Raw genomic sequence first — 17718 nt, forward strand, 5'->3', positions numbered from 1 at the left:
TTTACAGTGTAGCAAAGTGTCATTTCTTCAGTGTTGTCACATGAAAAGATATAATAAAATATTTACAAAAATGTGAGGCGTGTACTCACTTCTGTGAGATACTGTATATATATATATACACACATTTAAAATATATATTTAATGTAAAATTGTACATTCACAAAAATATACAGTAGGGGAGAGAAGGGCACAAAGTAACAATTTTTGACTTTCTCAAATTGTGTAAATCCACATGGGGTTCAGAGTATTTCATACTTGTCTAGTACAAATATGTTGCTTTGTTTCATAATTACAGTGTATACGTTTTTCTTTATTTACCCTCAAAAATTGGAAGTGAAATGGGACAACATGCCCCATAGGTGGGGTACATTGTAACATGATAAGCTTAAAATGTTATCTAATCTCATGACAAAAATGTACAAGACAAACTAAAATATTTTGTCAATAAAACAAAATAATTATTTCAAATAAAGTAATGGCAATTTTTAAGAATTAAAAATAATCTGATTTTTGAGTTTGACAATGAACACTTTGCAACCATGCTTGGGATGGCCCACATGAACGAGCCAAAATGCTTTACATGTCTTGAAATAATCATTTCTGAACATTAAACATTGTCAGTCTTTATTCACATGTTTCTCATCGTTTCTCATTAAAATGTATTAAAGTAAATAGTGTGAATTACATCGCTAATGTCATAGAATAGCACGGCAGGGCACATTGTAACGCAGTGTTACAACGTGCCCCGTCTGCGCATCTGGAATTTAAAACCGGTTAGTGTCTTCTGCTAGTTATTGAAGCATTAAAAAAATTATTTAAACTGAGAAATAACAGATTGAAGATTAAAATAATAGCAGATTTGTATCTGAACTGTGTGATTTGTAATAAAAACTGAGATGAAAAATTTACTTAAGCCAGAGATATAATTTTACTATAGTAAAATAAATGTTCCGCGATATCTTCAAAATACTTTTGAATTTTGGCACACTTTTTTTCTCCATATAATGTTGATATGGTAACTAGTAAATTTGGTTATGCTACCATGTGTGGAAATATTTAAACCATGTGTGTTACAACTAACCCCGTGTTACTTTGTGCCCCGCGCTCCCCTACAGATCATGTACAATAAAGCGACTATATATATACAGTATCTGACCATATATATATATATATATATACTAACATTTTATACAATAAAACTGCTAACCAATATAAAGATCTGAAAATTCATTTCATGTAATTGATGTAGTGGTCTCTGTCATGAGCACTTGTGCTTCAGAGGTAGAATTTGGAGACCTGGGTCCAATTCACTGTCAATACAAGTGGCGTAGAGGTGCTGAGTAGCGGCTAAACCTCAGTCAGGAAGAGGACAATGAACGTTGTACCCTTAAATGAGGCTCCTAATCTCAGGGTGCTCCAGAGGGATTGTGTCTACTGTTAAGTGTCCTCTAAATCACCGGATAAAAGCATCTCAGGGCACTGTGATTTCTGGGTTCAATAATTCAGTACTGTTACATGCCACTGGAGGGTTACTGGATTGCTTCTTGCAAAAAATAGGACTGGCGAACATAATCCTGCCCTGGATGTACAAGAACCAATCCAGGTTTCACTGTTTGTATGGATGGACCCTGAATCCCAGCCATAGTGACCTGCTGAAAGATCTCCATGGTAGTGTAATCGCTCATGAAAACCACAGCAGGCTGAGATGCTTGGATGAAGTCTGATCCTGTCGTGATGGAGATGGTCTCTCCAGGGTCTTTGCTTTCGAAGGTTGTGATTTCTTCATCAACAGAAGTGTTCAAAGTGGAGTCTGTCTTATTAAAGTCCATAGGGAAGGTCTCTGTGGACTCTGACTCGTTGGTGGGGACTTGTGTTGGGGTGACAGGTGGTGCGATTTGCTCTGGGATGAATGGGCTGTCCTCATCTTCACCAAGGAGAAGGGTGGTGGGCACACCAGCCTGAGCAGTGGGAGGGCTACAGAGAGGAGATGCCTCCTTCTTGCTCCCAACAACACACACTGTACTGGAATCACATCCCTCACTTTCCTCTAAGCGCTGTCTGTTCAGTGGCTCCAGGATACCCTGCAGAAGAAACACATTCCAAAAGTGATTTCACTCATAAATACAGTATGTTCAAACATCTCATAATGAACTGGAATGTAGTCTTACTAAAAATTTCCATGGGATGTTCATGTCTTTCTTGGCATGGTGCTGTTGTAATACTGTTCTTTTGGACATGTACCATGATAGTGCTATGAAACTGATATTATGGTACTACAATACCTTGGCGTAGCATATAAATACCATGATGTATGAACATGGTAATCAATTTATTCAAAAACTTTAAAATGCAAAATTCACATTCAAGTATTATAAAATAGAAAACAGTTATTTTAAATTGTAATAATATCTCAAATGAATGCAGCTTTAGTAAACATAAGAGACTTTTGACACAAACATTTGAATGGTAGAATACATATACATACTTGGATACACTTCTTCTATGATGTGCATGTTTTTAATGGTTGTATTAAGTAATTTTGATATTTTTTGGGTATCATAAAGTCAAAAAAATTATATCTGCCCTGATATAATTAAGAAATAAGGTTCATTAGTTAACAACTTAAGTAAACATGAACTAAGAATGAACAATACTTCTACAGCATTTATTAATCTTATTAATGTTAATTTCAGCATTTACTAATGCATTATTAAAATCACAAGTTGTGTTTGTTAACATTAGTTAATGCAATGTGAACTAACATGAATAAACAATGAACGACTGTATTTTCATTAACTAACATTGACAAAGATAAATAAATAGTGTAATAAATGCATTGTTCATTGTTTGTTCATGTTAGCTAATACATTAACTAATGTTAACAAATGAAATATATTTGTTTTCAAAATCAATCTCATGTTATCCAAACAACAAGCAGAATCATGCATAAAAAAACAGTAAATAATATCAACGAGCAGACCCCTAAAGAGCCTCATGGCTCAATACGTCTCTTGAAGCATCAGATAATTTCATGTTTTGATGAAAAAGTTCATGTAATGATATTATGAATGGATTCATGATATTTGTAAAAATTAATAAATAAATAAATGAAAATAAATATGCTTTTTTGACATTCTGTGAAGTACCTTTAGTGTACCATGTAAACCATTGTATAACCATCTCAGGTCATCACTGTACTTCTGGTCCTGTCTCAGCAGTGTTTGTATATCATTTTTTGTATATTGACAATGAAATGTATTGTGTCATCATTATATTGTCTTTTGCTTACCAGTTCATAGGCAATTTCGATTTTCTGAACAGCGTTGCTGTTCTCAGGATTTGGTATACTCGGCCACAGCAGTTTCTTGGCTCTGTAAAAATGCAGTGTAAGCTCCATTAGATAACAGACATGCAGTGATATAGAGATTGGTCATATAGTGGCAATCTTTCAGAACATAAAATGCATGTGTCTCTACCTGTGTAGAAGTCGACAGCTGAGGTGAACTGCTAGTAAAAGAATTATTATTCCCACAATGACCGCGGCTATAATGCTGTTCAAAGCTGTGAATTCTGTCAGAATGAGGCATATAGTCAGTACGTATGAAATTAAAAAACAAACCTCTAGACATTTACTCTGTATCGTGAACAGATAAAGCTTGAATACAAGTTCAATAACAGACATTATCATCTCATGAAAAATATGAATTTACCTAGCGGGTTTGTGACAAAGTGTTTGAAATCACTCCGCTCTCCTTCTCCAGCTGTTGTAAATGCAGACAGCTGCACACGGTACGCACTGTTGCTTTCAAGATTCTGCAGCTCATAACTGTTTATGCTGGGATCCACTGTGAAGGCTTCATATTTGAAGAATATGGTAGAAAAAAAATTAAAAATGACTGCCATTAAAAATGTCACATTTTCAGTTATCATTTGGGTTTCACTGATTCTTGAGAATCAGTTTTTAATTTAATTTAATTTTATTTTATTTTATTTTTCTATTACAAACTTGAAACTCTCATGGTCTATCAATTTACATTAAATTTTATCAAATCGTTTTCCAGTAATTAGTCTGGGAATCATTTTAAAAATGAAACAAAATTTATAAGAGATAAGAACAGAAGATAAACAAGTGGTGAAGTGATTCTTGAAATTTTAGCTTACTGCACAATATGTGTTTTTTTTTTTTTTTTTGTCAGATTTCTTCTTTTTTTTTTTTTTTTTTTTAGAAACAGTGTTGAAAATCAGACACAAGTTTAAGGGATAGTATATAAAAAAAACTTTCCAATGATAATTTAAAATCTACTAGTAATGTACCTAATATTTATTTTTAAATATTAAATAACTTTAAAATAAAACATATAAACATATACGTAATAAACTTATGATTGACTTCTACTCACATGTTTTACTATTGTCCCATGTCAAGTAGATGTAGTAGCCTAATAAGAATCCGCGAAGGTCTTCCTCAGACACGGGGCTCCATGTGATTACTGAGGAATGCTGGGTAATATTAAAAATGCTCACATTCCCAGGAGCACCGATAGGACCTAAAATCCCAAAGAGCTTTAGCTCATTCAGACACAATGATGCAGCGGTTATCTAGATTCTTCTTATCTGCTGCTGTAACTATTACCAGGAAACTAGAGCAGAGTAGTTATAACTGTAGATAATCTGACTGTAAATACTGTAAATTTTCAGTGTTTTGCCTTTATTTTTACCTCACACAATAACACATTTTTCTCTGGCAGAGTTAAGGATATATATATATATGTATATAGTATATCACATATCTGTGTTTTAGAAGGGGATCCTGGGGGTGCTTTGAGGGCACTGCCCCAGCGACAAGCTCTACCCCTAAAAGTATAACAGGTACAATTAAAGGAACCCCTAAAAATATTTTTTCTGAGAATGTATCAGCACCTGTCTGAACATCTTAGCTGTTCTTTTCAACATATATTAGTAGTTCTATCATATATGAATATTTATACTCACTTCCTTCAGTTAAGTAAGCTTGGGCTGTGCCATAGGTCGTCTCACTGTTGTTTATATTCTTTATCTTGCAGACGTCTAGGTACGGTCTGGTGTGCAGGACAAAATAATATCTTGTATATGGCTGAAAAACTTAATTCAAAAAAAGACAAAAAAGTAGAACATTATTGAACATTATCTGAATGCTGTGAATGAATAAAGCTGTTAATTATCATCATTTATATATACAAAATACAATATATACAAAAGCGTCTACTATGCTGATTGAAAACATTATTTATTTGTGTCTAGACCTAAGAATTTATTCTAAAAATAACAATAATAACATTTAAAAATTTATGATTAAAAATAGCTAAAAATACTTCTTTAAAAGTGTTTGAAAAATAACGATTAAAAAATATACACTCAACATGTATTCAGTGTGTAATGAAAATATCTTGTACTTTTTTACAAGATATTTACACCAAATTTTTAGAGTTATTAAATCAATATTTTTGAGAATACTAGAAATATGATTACAACATAAAAATAAATATTTCATTGAACTTTTTCTTTTATACTAGACTTTTTTCATCATTTTGGACATCCTTAGTTTACATTGACATTTTTTTTTCATCCTACTTAATAGGGGAGAATGAAAGAGAACAGTACTGCTGTCGGTTTCCCCAGTTATTTTTTTGTGCGTCTGCTTTTTGTAGAATGGACGAAAAGATGGCATCTGTCCTTTGGCCCACCACTCCACAGAGTAACAAACACATGAGACAGAACTGTTCCAGGACAGACTAAAACTGTTGTTGCTGGTTATGTTGACGCTGAATGGCCCAAACGAATCTAAAAAATGTAAATAATACACAGCATTCACAAACAGCAACATGTCAAATGTTCTCGCCCAATGTTCATATACAATATGTTTACTTATTGGACGTAAGGCTAACCAGAGTAGTCTGCATGTAGCATTCAAGAAAATATAAAAGTAATGTACCCCTCCATTCATCCATTTGCTCAGTGGCTATACTGGAAACAGCAGACGATCCAGCAGTGTTTAAAGCTCTGACGCTGATGTTATATGCAGAGTAAGACAGGATCAGGGTGAGAGATGAATCTTCAGTTCTGAAACTGTCCTGATTGCTGGGTTCCCCGGATACTTTCCTCACTGTCACATTGTAGTAAGCCACAGCCTCACTGTTTGCATACTGGGAAAAATAGGTATGGTATGATCACCCAAAAAAATTAAATAAATAAATAAAAAATGCTGATTACGGAATTTCTATTATATAGACCCGATCATAATATTATTAGGAACCTAGTATAGGAACACTATTCCTTTATTAATGAATAACTACACAGGCACAAATGAGTAATGCGATGTTAACATTCTAATAACTAATATTAACTAGTAATTCACAACTGTCATGCTTCTGTTCAGTTTCAGTTTCCTTAGCCTGGACTTTTGGTTTGTAATTCCCTTCCTTTGTTCTAGTTAGTAGTTTGTTTCCACAGTTACAGTACTAATTAGCCTCACCTGTGCCTTGTTTATCCCTTGGTTATCCTAAGTATATAAACCCCTGTGTTTCAGTAGGCTTTGTTATTGTTGTCTTTACATGCAATGTCTGAAGCTGTTGCGTCCCTGAGTTGGATTATTCTCTTCTGCGTCTTGCTGGATTGTTTATTAAAATAAATCACTTGTAAATAAATCCTTGCCTCTACTGCTCTTTCTCCCGGAACAAAAAAGCAACAACTACTAGCTGATCAGCAACTATTTTTTCATGCCTCCTAAGAAAACTGTTAAGAAACTAAATACAGTTTTATTTATTTTACATGAAACTAGTCAATAAATTAACATTTTAACCACTACTTTAATATTTAACCACTTATAATCATAAGGGTGTAGCAGACTTATGATTTGAAGAAGCTGTTAATAATAAGTACATATTATGAGTCCTCTTACAGAACCATTTACTAAAGATTGATCATTTTAAAGAAATGGATTTTAGACTTTGCTACCATCTGTAGTTTTTTTTTTTTTTGTAAATGATATTTACTAGGCTACTTAAAGAAAAGGTAGCTTAGGTCCACACTTCTCACCAAATCACTGGAGAGCCATAAAGACTATTGCAACCTTTCAAGTCATTAGCCACACCCCAAATGCCAGTCACTAATTTAACGTCCCCCGACGTACCCCATACGGTTCTTTATGTGTCTTCTACTTCAGTTTTTAATTCTTATTGTGAATGGTTAGAAGAGTCCATACTTTTGAATTAGGTTTTCCTTAGTAACTACTGTAAGAATGATGGTTGCCCGCTAGAAATAACTCAAGTGTTACCAAATTCTTCAAAAGGAATTGCTATCCAAAACGTAGTCTCGCATAGCCAGACCTTCAGGCTGATGGCAGAAGGTCTGGGAACCTTGGCCGCTTTGAATGGCCAAGGCCTGTTCAAGAGTCCACATGACTGACAAGTAAAGCAACCAATCACGTTTCATTTTGTGTTGCATCATGTTTAGGGCCGTGGAAATGTCTCCACAACAAAAGACCAGTGTGTAAAACTCTTGTACATATTTTAATGATTCTATGCCATGAAATTGAAATATTTTACACACTTTTGAAAATCCAGCTTATCCTGATAAGCGCTAATCGTCACAGTTGTAAACACAACGGCTTTCATCTTCCATGAGAGGGTTGTTTGGCATCACGGCATCTTTGTTTCCAGGCGGAAGGTTAAAGAACACGACACACATGTCTCCCGGAAATCCTGTATAATTCAATCAATCTGATGACGACTTCGAAACTCCTGAAGTATGTCCAATTTTGTGTGCGATATGCATCAGACGTTCACAGCCAACAGTCCATGGGCGTGACATCTGAGGCTAAGACTATCTAAAACCTCAAAAGGTTGTTTTTCACTTTAGAATTCCATCTGAAGGATTTGGTAATATTTGAGTAATTACCATGGTTGTCACATTAGAAATAATTCACATTTATAATGAAAATGTATTTAGTTTCTTAGCAGTTTTCTGGGAGGTATGAAAAATAGTGATTTTTGATTAGCTAATAGTGAACTACTACATTCAAATGAGTGCTAATAGTTTATAGTAGTTATTAGAATGTTAATACTGTGTTACTTGTGTAGTTTTTCATTAATGAAAAAAAAGTATTGGTAACCAGGATCCAAATGGGAATAAGAATTCTCTAAGAATCAAATAAGATCCTACTAGAATTTTTGGTTATTTACATTTACATTTACATTTAGTCATTTTGCAGACGCTTTTATCCAAAGCGACTTACAATTTGGGGTTATCCAGTAGGATCTTATTTGATTAGTGGATTCGTATAAGATCTCATTAGTTCAACCACAGAAAACACCATAGATGGTCTTGGGGAATATGTTAGTACCTCCCACTTCAAGACTGCTTTTCTCTGTCCTGGTGATATAAAACGATTGTGTATATGGTCTTGAATCTCCAGCTGGATTGATGGTGCATCTGTGAGTTCTGGGAATTTTTTTTGGGAAAAGACAGTGGTCAATTAAATATTAAAGATAAAGTGTGTGATTTCTCTGCCAGCAGCACCACAAAATGGACTTGTTTGTTTGAGACTGGGAACATCATTGGCTCAAACAGTGTCATGAGTTTAGAGCGATTCTTTGATCAAACAATGGAAGACAAGGCAGTGTTTTTCCTGTTTCGTGACACAGAAATGACACATTTCAAGAAAATACAGAGATCGGTCAATGCACACACCCTGTGCTCAACTCACCCGGTGGAACCACGATGACCTCGCTACGAGGACACTGCACACACTCTTTGGTGGGATCACAACGTATTCGCAACTCGTAAGGCAGAGATGTTGTCAGATTCCACAAAACACATTCTTTGTTGTTTTTAGACTGTTGCTGTGGAGGACAAGAAGAGAAAATTAGGTGGAACAAGCAAGTCAATTCACATCAGAAAATGGACCTTTGGCAAAGTTTATTGCAAGTCCTACCTTTGTACTACTAGACAAGTAAAGTTAGCCAAGACAAACTTAGTGGGCTTGAAAGAAAAGGTGTAAAAAGTTTGAAGGTTTAAAGGTTTTACAGACTGAAAGATAAAATGACAGAATCTATTCTTAACTACATTTCACCCTTGTTTTGTTTTTCACACTGTGGTAGCCCACTACACCACTACTCTGTTCTGTAGCAAACTGTCCATATTATCAGCTGACTTGCATTCTACTCAACTCCAGTGTGTTATACCACACTGTAACATGCTGCAGAACTTGATACTGTAAATTAGTCTATACAGTCAGAGACACAACGGTGGCATTTGGGCTGTTGCAAAAACTTTTAGCTGAACAGCTTAAAGACCTTGGGGCCTAGTGTACAGTATATACATGTTTCCTGTGCACACAATTGCCATCCATACATACTTTTTAAATGAACTGTGCAACTCCAGTGACCAAGTAATAAACATGCTGCATGATATTTTCTTAAAATAAGACGACAACATGAAACAGTCTTTGGCAGTCTCAACCAATTATGAGTCATGAGAGATGTTAAAAACTGTGTTATTTCCATCTCAAGGGCCACTCTTAAAATGGAAGTTAAGCACATTACATCACAGGTTTTTGTATGCCAGTAAGTGTGCTATAATTGTACACTCTCAGAAAAAAAGCACAAAAGTTGTCACTTGGGGTGGTAGCATTTAAAAAGGTGCTATATGTACAATTTAGGTACTAATGTGTACCTTTTAGGAACGAATATGCACATTTTAGGGGTTAATAAAGTACAAAGGTTTTGGAAAAGGTACAGCCCCAATTACATTTTTTTTTCTTTTCTGAGAGTACATACTGCAAATCAAAACAATCAAACACACCTGCCTGTCATTTTCAAGCAATCCTGAAGATCCAAAAGTTTGATTTTTTTTTAGATGTGTTTGATTAGGGATGGAGCTAAACTCTGTAGGACAGTCTGGCCCTCCAAAAGACCAGATTTGCCAATCCCTGTAGTAGGCCATGAATGTATTTTAAAAATATATTAAAAGTGTAGCTCATGGATGGAACTAGATATAAGTTCAGACCAGACTTAGCTTACTGTACATATAAGCTACTAGGGTTGCACGATACACCGGTACTACGGTAGTATCGCGATACTAAAGCTTAAAAATACCCGCGGTGCCATTGCATTTTTTAAACGGTAGTATCGTCCATACGGTACCATAAGATATGTTGTATGCACGGCAAGAACACTGTTTAAAACGTTCATTTGAACATGCATGCCAGCAGAAACATTACAAGTTGATTGCCAAATGTCTTTCTGCTGTGCTCTGTGTATAACGTTACGCGTTATATGGTGCTGAGTGTTTCCCGATGCTTCAGTTCAGTTTGCAATGAGAAGTCGCACTTGCACGTCGTTGTTCATGCTGCAGTTTATCAGAAGAAAGGGTCTGATTCAGACCATCTTATGTCATTTTAAAAAACAGCAGCTCAAGCATCACTTATTCAACATCATAATATCTTACAAGAAAGTATTCTCACAGTTTAATTAATTTGACCACTTCTAGAACAGGTGTAATAGTTCGTTTCTGGAAGCATCTTTGCGATCAGGAATGCAAATCCATTCATCAGCATAGCGGCTTTGCACTTGGTTCTTATCAATCATTATGTATATTTTGTTTATTCATTTATAATGTTATGTTTTAATATACATGCTGCTAACTCGGAAATTTCAAGATACGCGAGCAAAAAAAATGCTCCTGACAGTTCGGCAATACGACACGAGCAAGAGTGCTGTTTTTGTTTCGTTTGTGTTCAAATCCAAATCCGCGTTGTCTTGGGCGAATCACTGATTCACTGAGCCATTCATAAAAAACAGTCATTTGATTCGCTCCTGAAGGATTCAGCCGTTTTGAAAGAATCATTTGAATGACTCAGTGATTCAATCACGAACTTCTGCCACCTGCTGGCCGTTTTTAAGTTTCCCATCTAAAAGTAGGCATATTACATTATTTTCCAACATATTTCTATATTCAGAATTTAGTATTTAAAACACTAATCTCATAACATTATTTATGCAATTATGTATAAATGCCACATCTAAATGTCACTTCATGCAGCTTCTGTGCAGTGATAAGATGAGTTTTGTTTAAATCATTTCATGGATAACAATAGCCAGTCATTCATTCAGATTAAGTATTCAGAGAATAATATTGTCTGTTTTCACTTACATCTATTTATTTATTAAATTTTGATTCATTTTGTAGAATTGAATTTTAAATTAACACAATACTGCATGGTATCGTGATACTTCAGCTGGCATAGTATCTTAAGACATTTTTATGGTATGGTGACAACCCTATTGTCACGAATCTGGTCTGTACTTCCATTCACTCACCACCAGAGGTCACTCACTCACCATCATCCATCACACAGATCACACAGCTGTCACATATTACAATTGCACTGATTGCACACACAGCTCTCACTAATCACACACTCTATTTCTACCCTGGACTTTCCTTCCGTCACTGCCGAGTATTGTATGCGTTATCGCTGCCCTACAGAGCCCCGTTAGTTTTCCTAGTCTTGCCTTGCCTTGCCTTGCCTTGCCTTGCGCCTTGCCTTGCCTTGCCTTGCCTTGCCTTGCCTTTGTTGGATTGTGTTTTCCCCTGCCTGGACTATCACTGACGTTTTGGACTACCTCTCCTGTCTCGCCCCTTTGGATACTGTTCGCCGATCATCGACCCACGCTTGTCTTACTTTACTCTTTGTCTCGCCCATGTTATACCTGTCTGCCATTGTTCGACCCTGCCTGTTATGACCACGTCTCTCTTCAATAAAAGTCTGCATATGGATCCGCACGTCCCTCGTCTCGTCAGCCCCGTAACACCTATAAGCTTGTATAGTTTGTTTTTACACATACTTTTGGGGTTTAAACCCTCACAAAGGTTTATAAATGAGGCCCCAGATCTTTAACCACAAAGCCACACCACACACTAGTATAAGGTGCTTTCTCAAATCTACAATGATCCACACTCTATTACTTAATAGAAAGCTTAATCAGGGATTAGGAAGAGAAAAAGACACACTTTTGTACTCATCTGACATAAGGATGGGCAAATTATTTAACATGTGTGCTACTGATACTTTTGTATTTTTTATTTTATTTGATAAAAATCAGCCATTATTGTTTATAAGAATTTAACTATGAAAATATGAGAATTTATTTCAAGTAATTAAGTTCACAAATGAATGTCACAATGCGCTATTAACGTTATTTGGTTATGAATTAAATAAATGCCCCTGAAAATGAATTTCATAGGGTGAATAGTGTGCCTTAATTAAACAGTTCATTTCTGGCCCAACTTTAAATAACAAAGTTGAACAAAAGAGTTATGACATTTTACATATGTGTATATGCAGAATAAAAACAAGGAGACATAATGATTGTATAACAAGTGGAGCCTCAGACACTCTTAAACTGCAGGGTGTTGTTACTGACCTCTTTCCAGCTTGTAGTGTTGAACTCTTTGTACTCTACAAAGAATTTTTTAATATGTCTTCTTTCATTTCCCCACTCCACCTGCATAGTCAGATGGCCTGAAATTCTTTTGTAAGTCAGTTTTGAATGAGGACCGCACAGTGCTGCAAAGAAAGAAAACATTAAACAATCCAATGCAGAATCACATACTAACCTGCAGAAATTTTTGTCTGTTAAAAGAATTTTCAAGCAGCTTCGGTACCACTTTATTTCGATAGTCCACTTTTAGACATTATACTAACAGTAAGTAACTTTGCAACTACATGTCAACTAGCAGTCATTAGAGTATTAGTAGACTGTCTGCTTAATATCTTCTAACACTTTATTTCGATGGGTCCACAACATACAACATATGAGAAACTTCGCAAGTATATGTCAACATATTCTACTTACCCTACTGAGAGTTAGTAGACATGTAGTTGCAAATTAATGAGAATTAGTTCACATGTAGTCACAAAGTTACTTATAGTTAGTAGAATGTCTAAAGTGGACTATCAAAATAAAGTGTAACCGCAGCTTCTACTAATACTATAACTTCTAGTAACTACTATTTCTAGAAAATGCAGTTTAAATCAATATATTTAGATTAAGTTCAGAGGTTAGAAACATTAATAAATTGAAAGTTACTAATACTAATATTGTTGATTAACATACTAATCTTGGATGGAATTCCACTGAAATTTTTGTAGGTGCACCAGTGCAGATATCCACTGCTTGCAATGACGTGAGCTGTCACATTCTGATTTGAGTTAACACGAAAGTCATCGGAACTCCAAATTCCATTCTTCTGATGTACATTTACACAACTACATTTCCTCCTACACAGCAAACAAAGAGTGTGGATTGTTTAATAAAATTTTTAGTTATCATAATTTATATACTTATATACAAGTAAGCGATAACAATCAAACAATAGCAATGGTGTGAAACTCAGACTGCAAACAGAATAAAGCTGAAATCATCACATTTCTCACTTCTTACAGAAACTTACTGTTGTATGTACAGTGTGTATGAGGTTGATATGTCTCCTTTCCATTCGCAGAAGAACTCAAGATCTGTCTTATATTTTGTATAGCATGCCAAATCATAGACTCCTGTGAAATGAGAAAAATCCACTGATAATATAAACAAAAAAATGTCACTTGCCACAAATACAGTACAAAATAGGACTTGGAAGTCTTAAAAATGAAGTGTAAACAAAATGTTTAATTCGTGAGGTGAAAACCATTTTATTTTCTAGTAATTACCCCCCTCCCCCCGAAAAAATAAAAATAAAAATAGGGAATAGGGTTGGAAATAACACAGATGCAAACTCATCCTAAATTAAGCTGCCACTATTTTGACAATAGATATTGGTTTGTAGTTATTGTTAAACCAACAGGGCGGAATGTAGAGCTTGTGAATGCAGTCAAAACTTTTCATGTAAAATCTGAGAGCATGCAGAGACTATGTCAAAATTATGACATGATGTTTTATTATTTTAATTGTATTTATTTAATAGTCAAGAAGGTTAAGAGCTAGTTTATATTTTATATTATATAATAGTTCATCTAATAATCTACTTCAACCAAAAAAAAAAAACATGGGATTGCTTATACAAATAGAAAAAGGGAGAAGAATAGGATTGGAAAAAGGAAGATTCAAACTCAGGTTGGTCAGGCCACTGTCTTTATACTCTCACAGCTGCTCTATTTGTCAGAAAACAGTAATAGTTTATAGGCCAACTTGAACAGTGCCAATCTCAAACAATCAATATGTTTTATTGGAAAAGTGGCTATAAGACATTTGTATTGACCCATTTTCATAAGCGCAAAACTTTCTCCAACAATTTAGTGGTGAAATAAAACCTTTTGATGTGTCAATGTACATTATTCCTAATACAAATAAAGTATTATTCAGGTGTATTATTCATTCATGTTACACCAAGAAAAAGTAGGCTATTCTATTTTACTCCAATTTACTGAATAAAAATACATCATTGGTGGAAATGTTAAATTCTTACCTTCAGTGTTGTTACATTTATTTTTCAATAAGTTAAAATGGTCAGGTCCGCAGTAACAGGGTCCTGTAAAGTTACAATGATAAGTTACAAAAGGAGAAATTAAGTTCCACAAATGTTAATTTATTCTCTTGTTTTTTTTATTTTTAAACAAAATTGTTATGAACTCCACAGGTTTGTGCAATCCAGCATGATTTGAGAAAGCACTAAAGAGCATCTTGTGCTTAAATAGAAACAAATAAAAATGCCTATACAAAGATGTTTTATACAAAGAGGTTCACAAAAATCCTGGCTTATTTTTTTAACCCAAATGCTGGGTTGAGCATTGAGCATGAGTTTTTGTGTTACCCAGCTCCTGGGTCAGACATAACAACTCAATGTTTGGGTAGTTTTTGTATTACTCAGATCCTGGGTCAGACGTAACCCAGCGGTTGAGCTATTTATGGCGGGGTTTTGCGTCCTCTTCTGGAGAGAGCAGTTGCGCCATCGAATTGATGCATTTCTTCGGTAAATACAAGTTTGTGTACATTTTATTAAATATATATAAAATCGTTACTGTGCTGTATATCTTTCAATTTCATGCAGAGCAACATACAGGCACACAGTGTGAATCACCTAAATGTCTGTCCATCGCGTGATGGAAAAGCCTGATACTCTGCATAAAATAAACGATTTTATTCATAAAGATATAGAATACAAAGAATACATCGAACACGAGCTCGGGCACGAGAGCCAGCGCCGTTACGGTGGAAACGGAATAACAGAGACTGCTCGATTACAAGTGAATTCTGTTTAATTTTTTACTTTTAATATTTGTTAAACGAGTTTAAATAGGCAACATGTATACATAAAAACGATACACAATGCTGTAAATGATAAATAAAGGAAAATAAAGGAAGTTATCATGCAAACCAGTAGTAATTTTAGAGTATTTTACAAAAGTTTAGATGATTTAAGTTTCATTATTATTACGTTTTACATTATTTCATGTAGGCTATAAAGTAAAATAAGAGAGCTATATTATATTAAAAATTAATCATCCCATTAGTTGGGTTACATCAACCCATTATGATGGGTTAAAAAACAACCCTATTTACCCAGACCTTGGGTTAAAAACAACCCAAATTGGGTTGATTTTAACCCAGTGTTTTTTAGAGTGCAATGCATGTTGTTCATTAGGCTACTGACCTAGAAACACTGCACAATCTTTAATAGGCTATGTCTTTATTTTATGTGAAAACATGTCTTTGTTTGATTTTTAAAAAATCTTTAAAACTTGTTTATTGTTTACAGGTAAACACACACACACACACACACACACACACAGCACAGACACTGCCCGCTGTACTGACCTGTTGACGCTTCAATTGTCCAGAGAGATACGAAACCTGAAATTAATAAATCTACAGAAATTCACTTCAGCAACCATATGAATGAAATGCAATAATATGCCATACTTCTGTTTAAATACTTGTTTAAAAACACAGCTAAAACACATACCTAGAGTAATATAAAATGCAGCCGAGCACTTGCGCATTGTCGCCTCCTCTGACACTCTGCGCCTACCAACTAACGGAAGAGTATGGGATATTCCCTTCTCAATACACATGAAACTACAGCCCAACAGATGCTCTTAAACTCTCATAGGCGGTCTCGGAGCCTAGTGAACTGCTTACCTCGAAAGCACAACTCGGTAACGTTTAGGCGCGCGGAGTATTTTTGGCCATTATAGGCGCTAAACGATGCTGGCAGAAAGTCAGCTGACTCTCCACAGCTTTCGGACACTTCTGTGCTCGTGAAAATGTGCCTTTATAGTTACGTCTCAAAGCCTGAATTGATTTTGTTACACTTTTTTGTCACATTTAAGAAAATTAAGAGATTAATGCAGCAGGACTCCTCCTCATTAAGAAACGCACACAAAAATATTTTGTCTCTCTGTCTATTTATTTACAATGAAAGTCGCTGAGGAAATGAACAAGATGGACATTCTTTAAAATATTGTCTTTTGTGTTCCACAGTTGGGAACGACATTAAATTATGACAGAACTTTTAGGAAAACTGTACCTTCAAGTTCTTATAGTCGGACCAAATGTTCATGCACAGTCAAATTAGCATAGTGCTTACATTATGGGCTATATGGTAGCAAGCTATGCCATCATAGCCATTCAGTATCTGGATGTTAATTAATCCTCCAAAGTATCAAATTGCAATGGAGCTGACCTATACAGTGCTTGTGCAGAAAAACAGTTTCAGTTCTGCAAACTCAGAATAGAACTATTGTTGAACTTTGGCAAGTCTGTTGACACTTGAAATCACTTATGGCTTGAGAAATTTCCCTTTTATTTTCTCACTGAACTGCAGGTTTGTGTCAACTCTTAAAAATAAAACAGCAAAATATTAATTTAAATTGCTATTGAAGACAGTGTTGGGTAAGTTACTTTCAAAAAGTAATTAATCACAGTTACTAATTACATCATCAATATTGTATTTAAATTACTGTACTGATTACTCTGTCTGAAAAGTAACTTAGTTACTCAATAAGTAACTTAATTATTCAAATCGCTAATTAGGCTACATCTTAAAATCCCTATAAACCTTAATAGAAATTAAACTGTTTATTCTTTCAATTTGAGTCAAACATAGAATAGTTTAGCATTTTAGATTTAACACAACTTTAATACTTAAACATTTTTATAAAAAATGTTAACCTTCTTTGGTTAACAAATATAAATACTCTGCAAAATATCTGAATAACAAAAAAGCTTAAAAGTTAAACAATACATTTCAGTTTGATGTTCATGAAAAGCCCAACTAGTAAAATCCATACAGGTTTATGTAAAAATAACACGTTAACTAATGTAGGTAAGAATAAATTACAGAAATGATATTCTTTTTTTTTTCATTAAGTTAATTTAGAAAAACGTTTGGAGTATTTTTGTTCGTTAAATATCAGTTTTATATAATGTATAACGACCAAGCGGCCAGCAGCATACAGTGAGCGGATCATAGCCTATGTTTGATCAATTTAGCCTTCTCAAATCATCACGACTTACCTAAAATAAAATCTATAGATATACTAAAACAGTTCAAGCATATAACAATGTTTAAACGTTAAACCTGCGCTATAATAATGATGTGCGCTAACCTATATCCAAGTTTGTGCGGAGAGTGGAAGCTGAAGCGCGCTCTGCAGGACACGGAGGCACCAGGGACATC

General features: G+C 34.8%; 1 protein-coding gene across 1 annotated transcript; it reads right to left on the reverse strand.

Annotated features, from left to right (window-relative positions):
* Positions 1-222: 222 nt before the first annotated feature.
* LOC131540402 (interleukin-31 receptor subunit alpha) lies at positions 223-16111 on the reverse strand. The gene is made up of 16 exons (XM_058775167.1): positions 16003-16111; positions 15855-15890; positions 14506-14568; positions 13495-13597; positions 13158-13321; positions 12465-12607; positions 8744-8879; positions 8381-8478; positions 5972-6182; positions 5611-5820; positions 4993-5121; positions 4401-4547; positions 3711-3854; positions 3477-3570; positions 3290-3371; positions 223-2081 (listed from the first exon to the last, which is right to left on the reverse strand). The coding sequence occupies exons 1-16, from the start codon at positions 16109-16111 to the stop codon at positions 1530-1532; spliced, it is 2421 nt and encodes an 806-aa protein (XP_058631150.1). The 3' UTR covers positions 223-1529.
* Between the last annotated feature and the right edge of the window lie 1607 nt (positions 16112-17718).

The sequence above is a fragment of the Onychostoma macrolepis genome, chromosome 05 (assembly GCF_012432095.1).
Source record: "Onychostoma macrolepis isolate SWU-2019 chromosome 05, ASM1243209v1, whole genome shotgun sequence".
Taxonomy (NCBI): Eukaryota; Metazoa; Chordata; class Actinopteri; order Cypriniformes; family Cyprinidae; genus Onychostoma; species Onychostoma macrolepis.

Bases quoted from the DNA above. Each gene is read 5' to 3' on its own strand.
- LOC131540402 (XM_058775167.1), bottom strand. From the start codon at position 16,111: ATGTGTATTGAGAAGGGAATATCCCATACTCTTCCGTTAGTTGGTAGG. The intron at 5,821-5,971 runs GTACATTACTTT...TACATTTTTTAG, and splicing joins GCAAATGGATGAATGGAGGG to ATTCGTTTGGGCCATTCAGC. The intron at 3,855-4,400 runs GTGAGTAGAAGT...TCAAATATGAAG, and splicing joins ATGGGACAATAGTAAAACAT to CCTTCACAGTGGATCCCAGC.